This window comes from Nesoenas mayeri, assembly GCF_963082525.1.
Source record: "Nesoenas mayeri genome assembly, chromosome: 19".
NCBI classification, from domain to species: domain Eukaryota; kingdom Metazoa; phylum Chordata; class Aves; order Columbiformes; family Columbidae; genus Nesoenas; species Nesoenas mayeri.
In genome coordinates this window covers 4,802,834-4,826,188 of record NC_137568.1, presented here as the reverse complement: position 1 = coordinate 4,826,188, position 23,355 = coordinate 4,802,834, and the positions used below count along the sequence as shown (strand labels likewise).

The window sequence follows — 23,355 nt, the reverse complement described above, 5'->3', positions numbered from 1 at the left end:
GCAAAGGCGACCAGTGAGCTGTAATGGAGGCAGCTGGGTGGCCCCGGGGGCTGGCAGGTGGGTGGCACTGGGGACATGCGTGTGCCACTGAGGGGGGCAGGTAAGTGGCACTACAAAGGGGCACCTGGGGGACACCGGGGCAGGGTGATCTGGGGACAGGGGCAGCGCCTTCCCCCCCGTCCCCCAGTTTTGTGGCATCCCCGAGCTGGGCCGGGGCGGGGCCGGGGCGGGGCGTGGCCGGGCAGGGGGGCAGCCCCGCCCCGCCCTGCATTGGCGCAGCCCCGGCGCTGGCGGGGGGCGGCGCCGGGCGCGGCGCAGCGCGGAGGATGCTGCGGGCGGGGGCCGCCGCCAGCCCCGCTGCCGGTCCCGGGCGGGAGGGCAGCCCGCCGCGTCCCGCCCGCTGAGCCCCGGCCCGGCCATGGGGGCTCTGACCAGCCGGCAAAACGCAGGGGTGGAGGAAGTGGATATCCCCGCTAATTCCGTCTATAGATACCCCCCGAAATCCGGTGAGCTCTGGTGGGGGGGGTCCCGTGTCCCGACGCCGCCACTGGGCGGAGGGGAGGGGGCAGCGAGCAGGGTAGGGACCAGGTACGACCTTGCTGCGGTCGGGGATGCCCATGTGCACCCCAAAGCGAACCCTGACCGCGCACAGCTGCGGGGGGAGCACCCTAGAAATATAGCGCTGGTGCTGGGCACCCAGAGGCTGTGCGGAGGGGACGGGGTCACCTCTGCGACTGCCCGCAGGGTGCACCTTTGCCAACCAAACCCAGCTCCCGAACTTGGCTGAGTTGATGTGACTTTAATGATATTGTTATTATTATTTGTACCCGGGCTCTGCGGTGCCGGGCTGGGAAGGCTGGAGCTCTTTTTATAGCCGGTTGCTCCGGTGCTGGCTGCTCTGGAAAAGCCTGGGTTTAAATTCCCGGGAGGATGAGGGAGGCTGGGATGGGAGGGATTGGAGGGGATCCCTCCTTCCCAGGGCCCTGCCCCATAGCAGCACCCTGGCTTCTGCCATGGGGAGACGTCACCTTCCCTGGCTCCTCGCCCTGCCTTCAGGCTCGGCGGCGATGTCTCTCCCGCTCCCGAATCCGGCCCTGTCTCAAACCTTGTGTGTGACCTTGGAAAATCTGTCCCTCCCCTCCGTGCCGCAGTTTTCCATGCAAAGGGGCAGGCTGAGCAGGTGTCCAGGGGAGCGTGATGGAGAGAGAGGATGGAGTCTGGTCCTGGGGTGGGTTTTGCTTCAGAGCTGCAAAAATACCGATATCAGTGGATAATGCCCAGGGGTATCGTGTGTGTGCGCGGGGATTGCCACGGGATCCTTGCGGCACTGAATATGATTAATAGGTAACTATTTTGGTAGTTAATAGGATAAGGTAAACGTTTGGATCGTTAGTGCTGTGACAAATTACTAGCTAATTACAAATAAAGATCTCCTTAGGAAGAATTACAGCCAACACAAACCCTACTCTTGTCTTGAAAAGCTGCGCTTGGCTTTTTTTCTTTTTTTCAATTCTAATCTAGAATTGTTTGCACAACTGGCTGGCACATCTGCAGCGGTGGGGGTTAACTGGGGCACTGCGGGGTGGAGATGGCAGATCCTCGGCAGCGTGTCCTCCCACGGGGCTCCCCCATTTATGTGGTTTCAGGGCCTTTGTCACCCTGATGCCAGCTGAAGCTGGATGACCCCATCTGTGGTTTGCTTTCTGCAGGGGCTGCAGCTCTATGCATTAAGGGGTTTTATCTCAGACATGCCTTAATTAGGGGGTCTCAAAATATCTGGCTACAAAGGGGTGTAGGGTGCCAGTCCTGTGCCCTGCTCTGGGGGAGCAAACGCACCCAGCTGAGCGCTCCCAAACTCATCTCAGCTGGCAGAGGACACCAGGCTGATGCTTAAGTCTGGCTTTCAGGGAGAAATCAGGGCTTTCAGGTGTGCTCAGCTGGGCTGGCCCCACCGGTGACAGTCCCCATGCTGCCCAGAGCCCTCAGGGACAGTGGCAGGAGGTGCCCAGGTGACAAGGCCATCTGCACCGGGACGAGGACAGGCTGGGAACTGGGGGAGATTATAGCTGTTTCGCTTTTAATCTGAGAGGGGATTTGCCTTCAGCGCTGCCAGCAGCCGAGAGGGAGGCAGGGGAGGACGTGACGGGCAGCGGAGCTGATTCCTCCATGGTGGCAGCCCTTCTCCTGCCTCGAATGACACCTGGAAACAGCCACCAGCTTTGGAAATGTGGCCCTAGGAGAAGTCTCACAGGACCCCAGGGCATTTCTCTCTCTCTGCAGATGTGGCTTTCACTGCTGGCTCGCTTGGCACGGCTGGTGCAGCCCACAGGAATAGGGCAGCTGTGTCTTGTCCCAGTAGAGCATCTCTCCTTCTCATCCTGGGGGTCCCATCCCCTCCAGGCAGGCTGCAAATGGGATTAGTTAAGAAATATTTCAAAGTAAAGGCTGGGATTTACTTCAGTGGCTCTAATCTCACTCGGGCAAAGGCAATGGGAGAGAGAGCAAGCGGGGACTGTTAATGGAGCCTGCTGCCTGGCTAGTGCTCAATTAAATAATCTACGACAGGCTGGTTCACCAGGCAGTGATGGGACATCCTGAGGCAGAAGCACCCGACACCTTATAACCACCCCAGGCTTCATTGGAGCAGAGCAGTGCCCATGGCAGCACCCGCTGCCGCGGGGTGTCCCTGTGCCAGCACCGTGCCATGGCCACCTGGCTGGGGTGAGCCCAGGCTATGTAAAACCTGCCGCTTCCCTCACCGGAGCGTGCAGAGGGGCTGAAAAGGAGCTTTTCTATTCTCTTTTTAGCTGCTTTGGAGAGCCGCGCTGTGACCCTGCTGAAATTCAGGCTCTGACGTTCAAGAGCCAGGGGCTGCATTAGCAGAGCTGAGCCAGAGCCCAGCAGGACAGCGATGGCTCGGGGGACAAAGCAGGACATGTGCCACCATGTGCCAGAGCCAGGAGAACGTCCACAGCACGCACCAGCGTCTGTGCCCGTGGGGTCCTCGCCCATCTTGGGGCGTCTGGGCAAGGCGGCATCTCTGGCAGTCATGGAGAAAAGGAGCTGACAGTGTCATCGACACTGGCTGGTGCCAGATATGTCCCATGTGACGATCCTGGCGGGCACGCAGGACGTGCTTTGTTTGCTGGGAACATCAGGCAATTCGGTTTTATTCCTCCTTACCAGCAGCCGCTGTGTTCAGCCCTTCCTGCACGCTCGCCAGGCCTCTGAAGTTTCAGATCTCATTAAAACCCAGGCCTTCCCTTCCCCAGGGGCGGGCGTTGGGTGAGGATTTATAATTAGCCGCTAATAAGGTGGCTGTGGCTGGAAAGGTGACTCCTTCCTCTGCCACCCAGCCATGCCCACGGGGTCACAGGCACCCGCAGGCGCTGGCACGGTCCTGCTGCTGCCCTGGGCTTTTCCAGGCAGAGCCTGGCACGGCTTGAGGTTTTTGGAGGACCTTTCCTGGGAAGGAGTGTGGGACCAGTGCTGTCTGCTGCAAAGGGGGAGCTGAAGCCCCTGGGACATGCACAGGGTGCGTGGGGAGCCTGCAGCACCCAAGGGTGCTCCCAAGCCCTGGCAGAGAGGCTAGGTGATGGCAGCGTGGTCCTTGACCCCTCTGCCCATCTGATGGGAGCCCTCAGCACCCAGCAAACCTCAGCTGGGTCTGTGCTCCATTTTCCAGCTTTCACCAAATGCTGGTTTAAATATAATTCTTTTCCACCTCCTGCTCTCACCCCAAGTCAGTGCCAGGAAAAGCTGCGGATGGCCCCGTTCTCCCCTGGCCGTGCTGCTGCAGGCACTTTGCTCTTGTTGGTTTTTCTTTTTCACGTGGCTGCATTCTTCCCTGGGGAGCTGCCTATAAATTATGCACATGGAAAATGGGCCCAGAAAGCAGCAGGCATCAATAATTGATGGTCGACGTTTGCTAACAGGCACTCGGCATCCGGGCATCCCTGCACCACAGGGCCTTTGGGTGAAGCTGTGTGGCCCTGCTCGACCCTCCAGCCCCAGCGTTAGATCCCCTCTCCTCGTCCATCTGAGCTTTGGGCTTGGTTTGGGGTTTTAAATGCAATATTAAAGCCTGATCCAGCCCCGGGCAGTTGCTGCATCTGCTGGGAGGTAACTGTGAGCTCTGACTTCAGCCCCCACAGGCAGAGCTGCAGCTCAGGCTTGAGCTCCTTTGTCTGCAGACCCCAAAGGTTTAGTTTTGGGGTGTCCCCGGGAGGGGCTGTGGGTGGCTCTGTGCTGCCGGGTGTGGGGTTTTTGCAAGCCAGACTGTCCCCCTGGCTGGTGGGATGCAGGTGCTGTGTCCATCCTCCATCTGTGTCCTCTCCTGACTCCTGGTACTTCTGACCCCTTGCCAGCTCAGGGATGGCTGAAGGTCAGGGTGACCTTGGGTGGCTCAGGCCGGGCTGGGGCTTGCGGGGGTTCCCCGGGGACGGGGAGATGAGGACAAGAGAGGCAGGAGGAAGGGTCTCTTCTTGGCCATCTGCCCCTTTGCCTCTACCTGCTTGGAGGATGCCAGGGCATCAGTTCAACCCAAAAAGTTCCTAGGGAGGTGACCTTGGAGATGATGCCATGGATTTGGTGGCTTTGTGCTGCTCCATCACCTGGTGGAAGCCCCATCCTCCACCTCTGCTCAGACCATCTCTGTTGACTTTTTCTTTCCAGGGAGCTACTTTGCCAACCACTTCATCATGGGCGGCGAGAAGTTCGACTCCACGCACCCCGAGGGTTACCTGTTCGGCGAGAACAGCGACCTCAACTTCCTGGGGAACCGGCCCGTGGTGGTGGGCGCTGGCGGGACGTGGGGCGGGGGGGACACGGGACCTGGGTGTGCCCCTTCCCAAAGTGGCCGTGACTGTGTGTGTCACGGGGGTGCGCGGTATGAGGCTGCTGGCTGCCACCCCCCAAGGGCAGAGCCAGCCTGGGGGTGTCCTGAGCGGACTCTTTGATGTCTAATATAAGGGTTGGCAGCTCGCAGCAGCCTGTCCTCCCGTGGGGACTGACCCACATCTCCTCTCAGCCTGTCTGCCTGCATCCACATGCTCCACAGCAACATCACGTTAGTGCTGTATCTCTCCAAACTTGAGCTGTGATGGGTGAATAGTTTTGCAGATGGTTGGGAAAGGACTGATTGTGTGACCTCTGCCTTTGAGTGCTGCTCTCCCCAGTACCTGTGTTGTGGGTCATCAGACCTGGATGTATTTTCTGACCCTTGAGGGCTGCTTGCACGCACAAACCCACCAGTGAAGAAGATGGTGAGGGGTCATGGGCTGATTTAGCCCAATTTCTTTCTCGCTTTCTCTCCAGGAGCGTTGAAAAAGTGTTTTTTCCAAGTGTTAAAAAAATTCTAAGTGAGGAATTAATAGAAAAGCTTTGGTGCCTTTTGAGATAAATTTACCTGGTGCTAATGGCTCTGTGCTGGGCTGCTGTCCCTGTCTGGGTTTTTCCACCTTGAAATCGGTTTTAAGAGCATTTTGGCAGCATTGTATGGCCCTTCAGTAGGGAAGCACCTGGTCCTGGGGCTGTGCCAGAGGGTGGGGATCCTGGTAGAGCCAACAGCAGGAGCCACCCCCCAAAATCTATGAAAAAGAGGTGAGCAAAGCCAGCATCTTTCTCCATTCTTTGTGAAAATGCAAAGTCAGCACTCAGGTTCTCTCCAGCAGCAAGTGCCGAGAAATCCTCTTGATTACAGTAACAGCCTCTAAACTGCCCAGCGAGCTGCTCCCGTGTCAGACATCCCAACAGCAGAAGCAGCAGGGAAGGTAAAGGAACAGCTTGGAAACAGCAGAAAGAATTAATATCGCATTGCAAACTCAATTGCCTTGCTCTGGCTTAATTAGCGGTGGCTCGGGGCTGCAGAGCTGTGACCGAGGTCCCTTCTCCCTGGGGAGCGGAGGGTGTTTTGGGGCTGAGCTTTTGGCTCAGGCCAGTTTGAGGGCTCAGGGGGGTTACTGGGGAGGAGCCATGTTGTTTTTGGCCCAATCCTGTGTCCAGGAACTGTTTGGGCATCTCTGAAGCTGCGATGCTTTGGTGTTCTGGCCTGCTGGGAGAGCCCTGGCTGGGCTGGACATGGCAGAGATGGCCAGTGCTTTTTGGTGGGGGATTTATTTGGGGTTCCTTGGGTATCAAGGGGCAGGAAGCCTTGGAAAAATTGTGTCCTGCATCCTCCCTGAGCTGAGCACCTCGTCTGAGCTGTTAACATCGCTGCTGCGGGGACGTGCAGAGCACCCAGGGGCTGGGCAGACATTCCCCTCCACGGATACGTGATAATCTGGATTTTCCAGCTCGGAACAGGTTCCCAAGGGGCTGGGAAGGGCGTTGCAGGTTTAAGTCACCGTGCTGGGACACCTCTGCAGGGGCTGAGGGGCAGAGAAGCTGCTTGTGGCACCTGGAGAACATGGGGTGGCCGGGGGAAGCTGAGGACTGTCGGACCGTGCCGCTGGGTTTCCCTGCCCACGCAGACCAGCCTGGCTCTGCTTGTAGAAAAGCCCCAAGACAGACTTTTTGAGGTTTTTGATTTGTTTTTCTACTTGAACAGAAACTGGCCTGACCCAAATGCTGCTGTAGGCATGTGGTTGATGTTCTTAAATGGGTAAAAGTTGCAGCGAGGTGGGGTTTTTTTCTGTTGTTTTTCAGCTTGATTTAAATTGAGGAGATGCAAAAAAGTCCTTTAAGCAGCCCCTTTCTGATGTGCAAATCTGGTTTGCAAAATTTCATTCAATAAGCACCGCCCCCCCAACCCAAGATCCCAGACGTGGGTGTGAAAGTGCCCAATGGGTGATGGTGAAGCAGTTTCTGCAGCAAGAAATTTGCCTGTGGCGTTTCCCCACCCCGTCTGGCCCCATGGCCCCCGCAGGGCTGCACCGTGGGGACCCCATGCCCCCCATCACCCACCCCTGGGTGCTGCGGTGGGGGGCTGCACCCATGGGTGCTCTCCCTGCTGGGGTGGGCTCTGCCCGTTCCTGCAGGCTGGTTTGGATATGGCTGGGCTGGGTGAGGTGCAAATGAGGAAGATTGGCTTCCTTCGTTAATTTGGATAGCAGAGGATGTATCGTGACATGGCGTGGCGTGCTGTGACAGGGTCTGGTTGCAGCTGGGAGACTCTTCTCACTTGTTCTCTTCCAGCTGCAACTGGGTGATTCTGCAGGTGCCTGCGTAGCACTCGTGACTCATTAAGAATCTCATTAACACCAGATTAATGACTCAGCTGCCCTTTTCCTCTCCCGGAGGGGAGGGAGGGTGGAAAGTTTCAAGGTGCTGTGGGTTCATCTGCTCAGGTTTTAACCTGCCTTTCGATGTCACCAGTGGGACCAGAGCTGTGGGGTGGTGGGACACAGGAGGTGACGGTAGAGCAGGGATGAGGCAGGGCTCTGCCTGTCCCCCAGCTCCATCCATCCTGCTCTGTAGGGCTTTGGGGATGGGGAAACTGACGATGGCTTTTGGGATTTGGAAGGTGAGGATGGCTTTCCCACGTGAGGGCGCCAGGGACACGGGAAATGGGCACCTGGCTCCCCACAGGACATCCCCAAGTGCCATCTGCAATTAGGTTCCCTCGGTATCGGGGGTGCTGTCCCTGAGCCCCGTCCGGGCTGGGGGTGGCGTGTGGGGACGCTTCCCCCTCCCACGGCAGCGCTGAGCCCGTTGGCTCAGGTGAGCATCTGCCATCCTGGTGGCACCTGACACCCTCCTGGCTCTGGCTGTCCCTTGGCAGAGTGTTGGGCATTAATCCCAGCATAAGCATCCGTCTCTCAACACGTGTTTGTGTTGTTCCCCCTGGGGGGGCTGATCCCTTCCTGGGGCTCAACCTACTTGGGAGATGGAGAGTGGGGAAATGGTTCCTACATCCGTTCCCCAGTGCTCGCAGTGTCCTGTGGGTGACTGTGGTTCCAAGGAGAGGGTGTCACCTCTCTTCAGCAAGACCTGTAAACCCCGTGGAGGGTGCAGGGGGACAGGAAAGACCAGGAAGGACAAGGTCACCTTGGAGGATGGCACAACACTTTTGTCTCATAGCGATGGTGCCTGCTTGCCCTGTACCCTGCATCCCCCTCCAGCCAAAGGGACAAGGAACAGCCCCTCTCTGTGTGTCCCCTGGTGAAACTGTCCCCTGCAAGGGCTTCTGGGCTTGCTCTTTGCAGGGATGATGTCCCTGTCATCACACTGTCTGATACCCAAGTGCCAGTGGAAGCTGTTGGTGCTCAGCACCCGTCCAGATGTGCAGCGCACCCTAGGTCCCCACGTACAGGGTGTCAGGTCAAGACCAGGTCACTGGGGGGGTCCCAAGACAAGGTCCATGGCCGCTGTAACCCCCCCTCGTGCGTCTGCCTTCACCGGTATCTCTCTCGTCCTAGTTCCCTTACGCTGCTCCACCTCCTCAGGAACCTGTGAAGACCCTCAGGAGCTTAATCAACATCCGCAAGGACACCCTGCGCCTCGTCAAGTGAGTCCCGTTAGGGGGGAGATGGGGCTGGGCCCCCTACAGCTGTGAGCCCTGGGAAGGGGAGGGTCTGGCTGGATGCTCGCAGGGGCTGCTGAGCACGGGGATGCTCTCAGCTCATCTCAGCACAGCTGGATGGAGAGGGACGAGCCACTGCTGCCACATGTCCCCCTTCCCCTCCCGGCATGGCTGAGCTTCCCGGCTGCGCTGGCTCCACCGCGGGATTAAAGGAGCTTAGTGCTGCCTTTGAAGGGCTTTGCTTTTTCTTCCTCCCCCACCTTCCCAAAGCTTTGTTGGAGGGAGGCTGGGGATTGCAGCCAGGCCGGCGGTTCGGGATTACAGCTGAAATCTGCCTGTGGTGCTCCCCAGGCTGCAGGCTTGACCTTGGGCAAGCTGGGCCCTCCTGGTGTGCCTCAGTTTCCCCTGATGGATTGGGGCAACCCCTTTTGGGGCTGTTGGTGCCAGGGGATCAGCCCTGATGCACCCCAGGCTGTCCATGAGCGGTGCCCGTGTCCTGGACCCTCTGTGCTCCCCAGGTGCTCCGAGGAGGTGAAGGCCCCGGGGGAAGAAGTCAGCAAAGCCAAAGTGCACTACAACGTGGAGTTCACCTTCGACACAGACGCCCGCGTGGCCATAACCATCTACTACCAGGCGAGCGAGGAGTTTCACAACGGGGTGGCGAGGTGAGGAGCCCCAGCCTGGCATGTGTGTGTCCCCACAATCCGAGTGTTCCCCCTGGTCAGGGTGTGGGGCTGTGCTGATGGAGATGGAGCTTCTCCTTCCTGGAGCATCTCCCCTCCTCGGGGTGGTGGTGCTGAGGATGGAGGGGCTCCTCAGCTACCCCAGGTGCTGCCACCATGCCTTTGCCAGCCCCCACCACCTCCTTCCCATCCCGTCCTGTTCCCTCTTGTTACCTCCAGGTCAGAGCTGAGACCAGGAGAAACCATTGCCCCTCCTGGTCCCCCCAAGGCTGGCTATGGCATTGTCCCTGGGGTTATTTTAGCTCCATGGGTTTAGTCCTTTTTAGGACTTCTTACCTCTAGCCTTAAGAAGCATCCAGAAGGGGAGGAGTAACCCCCCTCTCTCTCATCTTCCTGGTGTCCCTGGGACTGGGAGGAACCTGGGGGACATCAGTGGTGGCTGTAACTGTTCTGTCCCCGTGGGACAGCTACATCCCCAGGGACACCAGCCTGCAGTCGGAGACAGTGCACTACAAGCGGGGGGTGTGCCAGCAGTTCTGCCTGCCCTCCCACACCGTGGACCCCTCGGAGTGGAGCGAGGAGGAGGTGGGTCCCGCCAGCCTGTAGCATCAACCGTGGGGACGGCAACGGTTTATGGACATGGGGTGAAGCCTCCAGTGCTGCTCCATCTCACCAAACCTCCTGTTTCTCTCCAGCTGGGCTTCGACCTGGACCGGGAGGTGTACCCCATGGTGGTGCAGGCGGTGGTGGATGAAGGCGAGGGTGAGGAGGGGCTTCCTTGCTGGGTTGGGCTTTCCCGGTTACTGGCACCACAACATCAGCCCTTGCACCAACTGGGCAGAGCCTCCTGCTTGTCCTTGCTGCCACCACAGCCCTGCATGTCCCCTGAGCCCCGTCTGTCACTCTGTGTCTTGCAGAGCACATCGGGCACTGCCACGTGCTGCTGGCCACCTTCGAGAAGGTAAGTGCCAAAGCTGGGGTCACCCTACCCCCTTCTGCCCCCTCACTCACGGCATCCAAGAGCCTGGAGAAACCCCGTGGGGCTTGGGATGGTGCTCCCGGGCTGGGGCTGGTTTGGGTCTGCTCCTGAAATTCTGGGAACATCCCCAAAATCTTTGATTTTTTTAAGCACCCACTTTTGAGGTATTTGGTCTCAACTCCATCTTCCTCAGTCCAACAAGACTCCAGCCTTGCAACATGTGTGATGTCCCACACCTGCCTGCTACCAGGGTGTTGGGGAAAATATAAAATTGCTGCAAAGTGGGCTGGTTGGGAGCGAGGTGGGAGCGGTGACAGGTGGGTGGGTGCTCCAGCATGGCAGTCCCTGGGGTCCTCAGCCCCGCGCCCACCCGTGTGTTCTCCTCCCTCTAGCACAGCGATGGCACCTTCTGCGTGAAGCCCCTCAAGCAGAAGCAAGTGGTGAGTGTCTGGGTGTCCAGTGCAGGTGGTTGGTTTTGGCATTGAAGCTGCCAGGGCAGAAAGCTGAAGGATCGAGCTTTTTTTCATCCAGCTTTTGTGGTCTCTTGAGGTGTGTTGGCTGGATCTTGCTGGCTCTGGAGGTCACTGTGAGGCTTGAAGTGTGGGATATGCCCCCTGTCTGCTATATATATCGTAGAATCACAGGACGGTTTGGGTTGGAAGGGACCTTCGAAGCTCATCTGATCCAGCCCCTGCCATGAGCAGGGACATCTTCACCAGCTCAGGTTGCTCAGAGCCCCGTCCAGCCTGGCCTGGGATGTCTCCAGGGATGGTTCATCCACCACCTCTTTGGGCAACCTGGGCCAGTGTTTTACCACTCTCAGTGTAAAAAATTTCTCCCTTATGTCATGGTAGCCATGCTGTGAGTTAGCAGCCTTATCCTTCCAAAATACCTGGTGGGTTTATTTATGTAGAAGTTAGGGTGAAGGATGCATCCGTCCATGTGTCCCCATGGATGGTGGCAACTACCACCTTGCACACCCCTGGGCGGGGAGACAACAAGGGGCTTTTGGGGAGCAGCAAACCCCGGTGTCAGCAGCCCCTGCCATGCTCCTGCCTCCTAGGGAGCTTGAGCACCACCAGCAATTTCAATTGCATCGATGCAAAGAGAAAACAAGGATGCAGGGGTGAGGAGCGGGGGGCTGGGAGCTGCGGGGGCTGTGTCTCTGCTCCTTACCCCTTCCTTTTGGGGTTACAGGTGGATGGTGTGAGCTACCTGCTGCAGGAGATCTACGGCATTGAGAACAAGTACAACACGCAGGACTCCAAGGTACTCACCTGCATCCCCCAACCTGCATCCCGGTGGTCTTCCCTTGTTCCCCCTCCCCTTCCCCCAGCACAGGTCCAGCAGCTCAAACACACTTGTGGCAAGAGTTTGCAGCACAACGTGGAGATGCCTGGTGCGATGGAGGTGGTTGGTATTGGCATCGAAGCTGCTAGAAGCAGAAAGCTGAAAGATTGAGCCTTTTCCTCCCATCCTTTGTGGTCTTTCAGGATCATGGTGCCTGAATCTTGCTGGCTTAGGAGGGCACCATGGGGCTTGAAGTGTGGCACATGCCTCCCTCTCTGTTCTGTATATATAGAGATGTAGAAGTTGGGGTGAAGGATGTGTCCCTCTGTGGGGTGCCTGATGGCTCCAGCCCCATTTCCCAGTCTCCAGGAGGGGAGGGTTAAGGTCCCAGGGTTTTGTTTGGAGACCTGGCAGCCCAGGGACACTGGGAAGACCTTGCAGCCATCTCTTGGGGCACCCAGCCAGTATTGTAGGGCACTCACCCTCATGCCTTGGGGGCTGGGGATGCTGAGTGGTTCCCATCTCTCCTGCGGGGCAGGTGGCCGAGGACGAGGTGAGTGATAACAGCGCCGAGTGTGTCGTCTGCCTCTCGGATGTGCGTGACACCCTCATCCTGCCCTGCCGCCACCTCTGCCTCTGCAACACCTGCGCCGACACCCTGCGCTACCAGGCCAACAACTGCCCCATCTGCAGGCTGCGTAAGGGCCGGGGGGGCTGGCATCACTGGGATGCAAGTGGCATCGCTGGGATGCAGGTGGCATCTCTGAGGGGGGCTGGCATCTCCCATCCTTGGGTTTTTAAGTCCCTCCAGCCCCGCATACAGTGCGGGGATGCCCCTTCTGGGAAATGGGGTGGCATTTTAGGGGGAAAAGGGGTGTCTCCTTTTGGCACGCAGTTTTCACCCCGAGCTTCATCCCTGGTGCCGCAGCTTTCCGAGCCTTGCTTCAAATCCGAGCCATGAGGAAAAAGCTGGGTCCCCTCTCACCCACCAGCTTCAACCCCATCATTGCCTCGCAGACCTCCGACTCCGAGGAGCACTCGGTCAGTGCCCCCCACCCCACTGGGGCCAGGCCAGGGAGGTTTGGGTGTGCATGTGCTTCCCGAGGTCGGGGTTTGTTTGTTTAATTAATGCAAATTGATCTTGCAAAAAAATGCAAGTTTGATATTTGAAAAAAGAAAAAAAAAAAAAGGCTTTCGGTTGGGTGGTAAAGACAGCAGATTTGAGGCTTTCATGTTGTGCAGGTGTTAATAGTTTGTCTGTTCTCTGGCTTTTGGCTTCTCCCTGGGGGCATCCCGATGCTGCCAGGAGCAGGGGTGGGAGCAGTGAAATGTGACCGAGGGTGGGGACCCTCACCCCGTCTCCCCCTTCTCCCCAGTCCACAGAGAACATCCCCCCGGGTTACGAGGTGGTGTCGTTGCTGGAAGCCCTCAACGGGCCGCTGATGCCCTCGCCAGCCGTCCGGCGGGCACTGGGGGACCCTCCTGCCACGGGGACCCTGCCCTCCTACGGCAGCGACGGCCCCCTGCCCCCCCTGCGCGCACTCTCGCCCCTCGAGCGTCTCCCCGACTGCGGCCCCCCGGGGCTCAAGCTGAAGAAGAGCATCTCCAAGTGAGTCTGGGGGTGGGTGCGGGGGGCCGGGGGGCTGTAGGTGGAGTTGAAGCCCTCTGCTTTATTCCCCCCACCCCGGGCAGGTCCATCTCGCAGAACTCCTCCATCCTGCCCGAAGAGGAGGATGAGAAGTCGTGCACTGAGTCGGAGCTGAGGGTCTCCCACAGGAGGTCCCTTGCGCGGTGCGAGGAGGTGAGAGCTCCTCAAAACGCGCTGGTGATGAGCCGAGGCACTTGGGGCTGGCTTGGGACCAGGGGATCTGGCTGGGGTTTTGCCCTCGTGGCTCTTCCTCCATCCTTAAAGATGCCTGAGGGAGACGATCCATCCTTGTCCAATATCCCCCATCCCGTCCTTCACACGGACTCTTCTCACAGGAATGTGGTGTGACGCCGGAGAGTGAAAACCTCACCCTGTCGTCATCGGGAGCCATTGACCAGTCCTCGTGCACCGGGACCCCCCTCTCCTCCACCATCTCCTCCCCAGAAGGTACGGCAGAACGCAGCTGGGCTCATGGGTGCTGGCCAGACAGGAGAGCAGGGTCACGGCTGTGGATCCATTCTGCTGAACGGGATGCGGACGGGGTTTGCAGGGCCCTTTCCTACCCTGCCGTGGATGCTGCATTAAGCCCCAGGGTGTCACCTCAGCTTTGTCACCCATAGACCCGAAGAAGGGGGACGTGGGCCACCTATCGCCCCTGTTTCATCACCTCATAGACCCAGAGATGGGAGGCATGAGGGCACCAGTCATCGCTGTTTCATAGTCATTTTGGTTGGAAGAGACCCTCAAGGCCATCAAGTCCAACTGTTAACCTAATGCTGGCACTAACCCATGTCCCTAAGAACCTCATCTCTGCACCTTTTAAACCCCTCCAGGGATGGTGACTCCACCACTGCCCTGGGCAGCCTGTTCCAATGCCCAACCACCTTTTCTGGGAAGAAATTCTTCCCAAGATCCAATCTAAATGTTATCACCCAAAGACCCAGGAATGGGGTGCTGTGAGCCACAAGGACCCACTGCTGGCAGCTTTCCACCCTTTGCACCCATGTGGCGTGCATTGGGTCCTTCCTCAGTGCCTTGCTTCTCCTTCATTAGCCCCGTTTTTAATTAGCTTGTGCTGGGCTGCAAATCACACCAGTGTGCTGGGGGGGTCTGGCAGCCCCACTCAGCCCCTGCTCTCCCCCAGAGCCCGTCAGCAGCAGCCTGGCCCAGTCCGTCATGTCCATGGCCTCCTCCCAGAGTCAGCACTCCCAGCTCAGCACCGACACCATCTCCTCCATGTCTGGCTCCTATGTCGCTCCCGGCACAGAGGAGGACGAGGAGGAGGGGGACATGCTCCCGTCACCTGCGGCTGCCAGCGTCACGGCCTCCGATGGAGAGGTAGGGGCTGGGGGGGTTGTTAATGGTGCCCATCATCCCCAGGTTTGAGAGCTTCCCCTTGGGATGTAAATTCTGCCCCAAACCCATCAGCGTTTATTTTTTCAGTCATAGAATAGTTTGGGTTGAAGGGACCTTCTCAGCTCCCCCAGTTCCCCCCCTGCCATGAGCAGGGACATCTGCACCAGCTCAGGTTGCTCAGAGCCCCGTCCAGCCTGGCCTGGGATGTCTCCAGGGATGGCTCATCCACCACCTCTCTGGGCAACCTGGGCCAGTGTTTCACCACTCTCGCTATAAATAATTTCTTCCTCACCATCTAGCTTAATCTTCCGTCTTTCCCACCTTCTTGCTGCAGTCGACACCTGTGGAGTCTCCAGATATAAACTTTGTCAGCATCTCTGCCGAGGAGTGTGATGCCGAGGTAATGTCACCACCCCATGAGGGGCTGGGAGCCCAGGTGTCACCCAACCTGGTGTGGGGACCCCGGTTGTGCGCACCGCATCCCCCCAGGGCCGGGATGGGGCTGCCCTGGGGATGGACGGGGTGGTGGGGGTGTCCCCTGTCCCGGAACATCTTCCTGGCTCACAGAAACCCCTGGGACCAGGGATGTCCCCCAAAGAGACACAGAGACAGCCCCGTGGGGCTGCTAACACTGGCTGCCTCTCACCTGTGCCACAGGGCAACGATGTGCTGGAGGATGAGGATGCTTCTCCCACGCAGGAAGACGGTAAAAAGCCCCGGGTTGTTGTTGTTGTTGTTGTCCTTTCGTTTTCAGTTCGGTGTCACTGGTGGGCGACTGAGCAAGTGGCAGATGCTACGCTGTCCCCAGCTGCCGTCGGGGCAGCTCTGGGTGACCCTGCAGGCACTGGTTCTGGGAAAGCATCTGTCACAGCAGAGCCACCCACGGGTGGCATGAACACTGGTGGGTGGGGGGAAGCCAGTGGCCGTGGGGATCCCAGGGACCCTGGCACGGGCCACAGAGCCGGGGACAGCTGCTGATGGTGGTGTTTCCAAGCGGCCAAGTGGGAAAAAGGCTTCTCCGTGTTTTTTCCCTTCGCCAAGAAGGTTTTTCCTCACATCTGTGAGAGTCTCCACCTTGGGGACCCTTTTCTGAGCTGGTTCCCAGCAGAAGGGGCTGCAAAACTTTTCCCTTTGTGTCACTTTCCTCATTTTATTTTTTCTGACCTGTCCTCAATGTACTTTTGCAAGCCAACACTCATTGAGGGCTCCTCTTGCCTCCTTCCTTGTGCTCAAATAGCCTGAGAAAGACATGGGCATCCCCGTGCCATTGGCCACCAGCCACCATGGATTTCTTTTGGGTGGTAGGGAGGCCCCCAGTGTGCCCCCTCCCGCCTCTGCAAGTCTCTGGTCAGCAAAAATAAACCAAAACTGTTCCCCTGCCCTGCCTGGATGCTCAGCCGAGCTGGAAAGCAGGAACACCCCTCCCCAAAACGCAAGCTCTGCCCTGCGGGGAGGTTCCTGCTGATGGTCGTACTCCAATGTGACAACTGGGGCCTGTGGTGGACATCACGGGCATCCCAGCCCCTCTGGGAGCAGGATGGCCTTTCTCCTTCGGACATGGTCCTGCCCCCATTCCTGGTGTTATTTGGGAACATCCCTCTGGAGGTTTAGTCGCCTGCATCTGATGGATGCGGGTTACAGCCTGGGGGCTGATCTCTCATACAGGTGATGCTCAGAAGCAGAGTTACCTCCCGCAGCCCCAAAAGCCTCCATCTTTCTCTCGCAAAGCTTGGCTACGGCTTCTTTTGCCCCATGCAATCTCGTTGCTGCCTCCCCACAGCATCCCCGCGGCTTTTTTGCCCTCGCGCTGGTGCTGCTGGAGAGGCTCCGGTGGGAGGTGACGGGTGACACCGTGGCCCGGCTCTACCAACCAGGGACCGCTTGGCTGTGCCCGGGGGAAGGTTTGGTTGAATCCCGGGCAGGTGGTGGGTGAGCAGGTCCTGGTTCACATGCGCTGGTGCCCATCGCCACTGTTTCACTGCCCTCCAATGCAGAAAGGAGCAGCTCGGACCATGCCCAGGCGTTATTGTCCACTCTTCACCTGCTCCCATCTAGATATGTTTTGTTTGTTTGTTTAAAGAGGGTGGGGAAGGGAAAGGAAAAGAGACCGTATTCCCCCACCCCACTGCTCAAAAGGCAACGTCAGCCCCTGCAGCGTTAACTGCCTTAACTCCCTTCCAGGCCCGAGGACAGGCGCTTTCCTCGGTCTGACATGTGACAATAACAATGACTTGGGCATCGCACACGTGAAAGCGCTGGACAATAAACTGTGCTCTGAGGCCTGCTTACCTGGTGAGTGGCCGTCTGCTGAACATGAACTTGGGGTTGGGGGGGACAGTTCCATTTTCCCTATATCAGCCCTTTGCATCCATCCCTCCTCTCCCAACACCGTCACCATCATCACCACTGTCCCCATCCCCACCAAGCTGTCCCCACTGCACCCCACCACCTGTCCCACTGCAGGGCTGAGCACCAAGCACGTCACCATAGGTCAGGGTGACCTGGCCTCACCGGGATGTCCCCGGGGGGGTTGCAGATTTGTTTTGCTGGGGGTGTTGTCCCTTGGCCAGGGCGCTGCTGGCACCCTGGGGGACACCAGCCCTCCCTGTGGTTTTATGGGACAACAGTAGCCTGGTCTGGAGTTACGGTGAGCACAGCAGTATTTTGGGCCAGCCCTGCCCAGGGGCTGCCTGCCTCTCCCTCCTCTTTCTCCAGCTGGGACATGTCAGGTTGAGTTGTCCTTCTGCAGAGCCCGAAAGTTCACCCATCTTTTCCATTTCTTCACTTTTTCTCTCCCACCTTCCTTCCATTTCTCTTCTCTTTCCCCTCCCCCTCCTTCTCTCCATCCCTTCCCAGCCTCCTCGGTCTGTGTGAAAGTTCATGTTCGCTCTGTGCCAACACGGTTTTCTCAACCTACGCTTGTGTTCCCTCCCTGCCCAGAGCTGCTGAAAGATCACAAATGTATTGGTGACCCCTGGTCCCCATGCAGGCTCCTCTCCATCCGCCCAGGGTGGTAAAAACTGGGCAGGAAGAAAAAGCCCAGACGAAACCCTCTGAGGGTCCAGGTCTGCATCAATACATTTGTGGACAAGCTAAAAGCAACTCTGCCCCTGCCTTGTCCCTTCAGCTAAATTTGTGGCAGGTCCCAGATGCACAGTGGGCACTGGAGAGACAGGAGGGTGGCTGGAACCAGCTGGCCCTTCCCCGGGAGGCAAAAGTCCTTTCTCCCTCCCTTCTCCTCGGGGAAAGCTTTCTCTCCGGCTTCCTTGTCTGTTGCTTGTCTGTTTCATGTTTCCACGCTGGAGAAACATGACTGAGGCTCTTGGGGAGGAAAAGGTGCCTGCCACAAATGTCCCATGTCCCCTCCATCACCCTCTGGCAGCAGCTGGCTGAGCCCTGGGGAAAGGTGGGGAGGGGGCTGGGGTGTCCCAGGAGCCCTCCTGCCTTTGCTGGGGGTCCTGACAAAGCATCCCCTGGCCATGGCACCAGCCCAAGCCGTCCCTGCCCCTGTGGTTGTGCCGGGGGTGGATGAGGAGGAGGTGGCTTTGCAGCCCAAAGCAGCCCCAGCATGGGGACAAAATCTTGCTCAGCTGCAAGAACTGTGATGGCTTTGTGTCCCTGCCCCAGGCTGGGGACAGAACGTGGCCCCTGGGCTGAGCCCAGCCAAGGATGCTCTCTCCATCCTTTGGCCACCACGTCTGTCCGTGCGCCCGGTGGCTGCACTGCTTGGAGCCCTCGTGCAGGGAGCAGCGGGGGCTGCTGCAGGGGGGCAGAGCAGGGACTGTGGGGCTGCCCCGGGTCCCCTGGCCATGGCAGAGGGGCCGGAGGGGATCACTCCAGAGCTCTGCCCTAAAGGGTTTAGAGAAGGATTGTCCTGGGGTGCTGGGAATTGCTGGGGGGGACGGGACAGTGAAGGGGAGCAGCTGTAATGGCCGGTTGGTCATTTCCTCATTGCAACCGGTGTTTTGCAACGTTGGTTTTGTTCGTTAGATTCAGGACAGCTCCTTCCTTCCCTGACCCCGTTTGCTCCTTGTCAGCAGCCACCTGCTATTGGGACTTGACTGCTTTGCAATAGAGATGATTTAAGGCGCAATTTAATGCTCATGGTGCTGGATTGCAATCACAGGGCCAGTTTGCATGCACTGGAAAAGTCCTTTTTGGCAGAGGTTTCTTGCAGGTTTGGATGTAACCACATCCATGAGGCCGGCAAGAACAGGGTGAACTTCTACTCTGGGGACAGGTGCTGCTTTATTGAAAGAAAAACACCTTGAACGGAGATTATATTATTATTGTTATTATCACCATCCTCATCTTCATTATTCCTCCCCCAATTTTCCTTGTGGGGAGGCTTAGCCATGCTCAGACCCATGGGGTGGTTTTTGCCATCTCTGTCATAGATGAAGATGCCGGTCATAGTTGCTCAGAGTGAAAAGCTTTGCTCGTCTCCAGCATTAGTGTGAAATCTCTGCAGATTTCAGCCTGATGGGAAAGGGCTTTGGGAGGAGTCAAAATGCCACATCCCAGGGATTTTATAGGACACAAGGTTTAAATAATACCCACAGACCCCTGGGCTGTGCAGTGGGTGGCAGGGGCTGTCCCCAGCCCTCAGAGCATTCTCCAGACAGGGACAGGGTGGCTGAAGCAGCGTTGGAAAGAGAAACTGGGGAAAGGTGGCTGCTGGAAGGCTGGCAGCAAGGTGGAGAGGGTTGAGGAGCTGCTGTGTGGGAGGCAGCAGGAGACCTGCAATCCCCCGAGGGCTTTTGCTGGTTTAAAGCCGAGCTGTAAGCGATATGGCAGCGGTGGGGCGAGCCGGTTGGGTTTCGCCGGGATGCTCTTTGGCAGCCGGTGTGCGCAGGGCAGGTCTGACGGCTGCTGACGGCGGGGGGGACCCACCTCCCGCAGCCCAAGGTGGGCACGGGGCCAGGTCCCCACGGTGGGGCCAGACCGTGTCCTGCTGCACCCAGCTCCAAGGATGTGCTGAGCTGCGCTGGGTCTCTGCTCCAGAGCACTGCAGCGACTTACACAATATCAAGCTCTTAATGGGATTTCAGTGCGCGTGTGTGCAGGTGTGTGTGTGGTCCTGTGTAATTATCCATTCTCTCTGGGATCCACAGACTTACCGTGCCTTGCTCTCCAGCCTGAGCTTGCCACAAAAAGCCAGTTGAAACAGTAGCTGTCGCCTCCCATAAATCAGCAGGCAGCGGGTTTTTGTTGCTTCTTCTCTGGGAAAGCCTCAGCGCTTGCCCTTGGCCTTGCAGTGCCCCGTATGGCCCCACCAAGGCCCAGAGCTGCCACCATCTCTGGGCTTAACCTCATTGGTGGGAGCAGCCACTCTGCCTTGAGGGTACAGCCCCTTCCGAAGAGTACCGTGGAGCCTCTGATGGTTTAGGGGGCAGGACACAAGGCGCAGGCTGGCAGGCCCCCAGCTTTAACTGGGACCCTGCAGCTGGAGAGGAGGGGTGCAGGGACGTGGCTCCCTGACACGCATGCCCACCCCTTGGTTCTCCTTGGCACAACACCCCGCGGGGCACCACGCGTGACAGCCCACTCACACTGTGCCCGGTGATGGCTCCTCATCCTCGTCCCAGACCCATTCGCAGGTGGTCACTCCTCTGGCCCCCCACGGTTGCCCCATTTACTCGCTCGTGTGCATGTCCCCCAAGCTGCCGACGCTCCCACCTTCACCATGTGCCTTCTGGTCTCTCCTGCCACGCAGCCGCCGCGCCGGACTCCTGCCCCATTCACATTGAGGAATAGGTATGAGCCCCCCCAGAGCCTGCGCCCGCCTCGCGCCCCATCACGGGGGGGATTTGTGCCCCGCGCCCCGGCATTGCTGCCGGTCCCCTACCTGTCCTGGCCAGGGTGACAACATCCCTTAGTGCCTGATGTGCAGCCCCCATGGACCATCTGCATGTGTCTTCTTGCTGGGTATGGGGGGGCAGAGGCAGCCCCCTTCCATTTGGGTTATTAAAACCCAGCCATGGTGTGCAGCGCTTCCCATTTGCCCCTCGGCATTCCTGGGAAATTGGGATTTAAGAGGCACCCATAGCCATAAGAGGTAAGTGCAGGCACTTGCCAGCCCCCTGTGCAGCCAAAACCCACAGGGGGGCTGGGGAGGTGGGTGTTATTTGGCAAGACTCAATTGCATCCCTCCTGAACAAATGAGCCAAGCATGCCAATGGGCTTCGGGAGCCCCTAATCCGCCATTTTAACCCCCCGTTTTCTCCCCCCCAGGCCTGGAGGCAGCCAACAACAACGTGCGGCTCCCACGGCAGACACCCTGGCCCCGCCGCCCCCCCGGCACCCCAGACCCGGAGCAGGCAGCGGCCGCCCTGCCCGTGTGAGGGCTCAGCCTCGGTGGGGACACGCGTCCTCCTGCCCACCCAGAGGGACCCTGGTGTCCGGGCACCGTGGGCATTGCCAACTCCACCCCTCGGCTGTAGTGGGACTGATTTTTGAAAGAAAAGATGGTAACCTTGACTCTTCTTTCTCGGGCCCCCCTGTGCCAGAGGCAGGGGGAGAGAGCCACATCACTTCGGAGCCCCCCATCAGCACCTTCCCATTCTCCAGCCCCAGAGGGGACAGGTTGGAGTCCCCTCCTGCCCTTGGCCATCTCACGCCCCTGGGCTGCTCTCCTCCAGCATGTGGAGCAGATGGGACAGGGTCACCCTGAAAGGGGAGTCCTGGGATGTGTCTGGAGGGGGATGATGGGATGAGGGTACCCAGGCGTGAAGGTTAAGGATGAGTGTTGGCATTGGCATTGGCATCCTCGGTGCATGAGCTGGTGAGCTTCATGGGGAGGCCGGACCCCCCCAGGTTTGCTGGCCCATGCCTCTGCCATGCTGTGAGATGTCCCCATGCCATGTGATGATGCCCCCCCAGCGCCTCCTCCCTCCATTCTCCGCCTGGGCAGCATCTGGGCTCTTGTGCTGGGCTCACCATGTGGCTTTTCCCCAGGAATGGAGCAGGGTGGCAGGTGTGGGCAGGGGACCTGGTCACCCACCTGGTCACCAGCCCCCCCAAGACATTAAAAATTGAACCTCACTGTCTTCCGCCCCGCTGTGAACTCGGGGCTCGGGGCTGTGCCCTCTCTCTGGAACAAGTGCCAAAAGTGTCACCCCTGTCCCACCCATCCTGCCCTCTCCATCACACTTCGTAGCAGGGGATGGATGAGGGTGTGGGAGCTGCCCCCACCCTTTCGTTCCCTCCCTCCATCCCCATCCCTCTGGCTAGCACTGGGCTGACAGCGTAAGCGGGTTTTGCTCCAGGGGACAAGGACACCGGTGGGGTAGGGACACAGCCACAGCCCTCAGGGACCTGCTGGGGCCATTGGCAGAGGCCAGGCTACACCCTGTGGAGCACCAGAGGCAGTCAGAAGACACTTTGAAGAGCATCAGACCCAGCATCCCAATCTGGCTACCTCTGGAGCTGTTTGGGCCAGCCCCAGGCAGGAGGCTGAGCCACATTTTTCCCCACCTGGTGTTGTCACGCAGATGTGACTGCTAAGGCACTTCCTTTTTGCAGGAGGAAACTGTTTCAGAGGTACTTTAGGATGGAGATGTTTGTCCAGTGAAAGCAACATCCCACAGCAGCAGGAGCAGGTCCCCACTGCCTGTCCCCACTGTGGAGCACGGGCTGCACTAATGGCTGTGACCCCACAGCTCCCACCTTGAGCTGACGCCATCCCCTGTCTCTTGTAAGCTCAACAGCTCCCAGATTTCCCCCTGGGAACCTCAGGCTGGGTGTTTGGGGGATGACGTCTCCAAACCACTGTCCTGTGGGATGGGAACCGCTAACAGCACGGAGGGCTGGGGTGGCAGGGACGTGCCTGGTGCAGTGGTGGGGCCACCCGTGGGTTTGGGTGTCCCAGCCCTGAGCAGCCAGTGGCACTGCACTGGGCACAGGGAGAGCTTTGGGGATTCACCATCATACTGAACTGAGAAAACCAGGAGGCCTGTGGGGGTTGGCTGTTCCCTAACCCTCTGGGATGGGCAAAGGAGGGAAAATCAGGCTGATGTTCCAAGGGTGGCTCATCTACCAAAGCTCAACCTGCCTCGTGGTTTCAAAGGGGACAGTGAGAGCTCTCCAGGCTTGACCAGACACCACGGTGTAGGGCTGTGATGGTGCTTGTGGCTGACACCAGGTCAGGGCAGAACAGGCAGGTCCTTGCTCAGGAGTGTCCCCTGGGGTGACCAGGAGGGTTCTCTGGCCACTGGGAGCTGTGTGTCCCCAAGGCTGCAGGAGCAGCAAAGCAACCTCCTGGGGTGGCTGCAGACCAGGGCAAGCACACGGTGATGGAGAGGAACCGAGAGGATGCTGCTGCCTGGGTGCGAGCAAAGAAATGAGCATCCTCCACCATGGCACAGGAGAGAGATGGGATTTGGGTGTGGGTGACACTGGTGCCATCCTTGGCCACTCAGAAGGGACAAGGGGCGAGCAGGAGCTGGCAGTGCTGGCAGCGTGGGTGAAAGGCAACAGCCCCTTGTTCCAGTGATCCACTCATCAGGGATTTAAGGAAGGAAACCGGATTGCTGCTTACAACTTTGCTTTGAGCATGTTTTGGATTTTAAGAGTATGTTTAATAAAGGGTATCTTATGTCAACTAAGTGTCCAGAATCATTTTGTGGTTATAAGATGAGGGCGCATGGGGGGGCTGGGTGGGTGGAAAAGCTTTTTTTGGCTGGGAGCATCACCCAGGTACCTCCCCAAAAGCAGCCCAGTTGCTTCAAATCTAAACCAGTTCCCTAGGTCCCTTCCAATCCACATTACCCAATGTCCTGGTTTTGGTTAAAACAGGACCAATTATCTTCTAGGGATTTTTCCTTTTAGATAAGTTTCTTCTAAGTAACTGCACTTTTCTGAAGTTGGCTGCATGGTTTTTCAGCCTGTGTCCGCTCCAGAGCTGATAATGCCTCATGTTTCTCCTTTCACTGAGCTA

The 23,355-nt window shown here is 58.3% G+C and overlaps 1 protein-coding gene across 1 annotated transcript; it reads left to right on the top strand.

Moving 5' to 3' along the window:
• Positions 1 to 412: 412 nt before the first annotated feature.
• Positions 413 to 20,174, top strand: RNF157 (ring finger protein 157; the record flags this gene model as incomplete). The annotated part of the gene is made up of 19 exons (XM_080356304.1): positions 413 to 506; positions 4,675 to 4,793; positions 8,358 to 8,446; positions 8,980 to 9,126; positions 9,612 to 9,729; positions 9,840 to 9,906; positions 10,062 to 10,105; positions 10,516 to 10,563; positions 11,321 to 11,392; positions 11,952 to 12,111; positions 12,342 to 12,478; positions 12,790 to 13,022; positions 13,106 to 13,214; positions 13,397 to 13,508; positions 14,206 to 14,399; positions 14,752 to 14,817; positions 15,075 to 15,123; positions 16,599 to 16,709; positions 20,134 to 20,174. The coding sequence occupies exons 1-19, from the start codon at positions 419 to 421 to the stop codon at positions 20,172 to 20,174; spliced, it is 2,004 nt and encodes a 667-aa protein (XP_080212430.1). The 5' UTR covers positions 413 to 418.
• Positions 20,175 to 23,355: the final 3,181 nt, after the last annotated feature.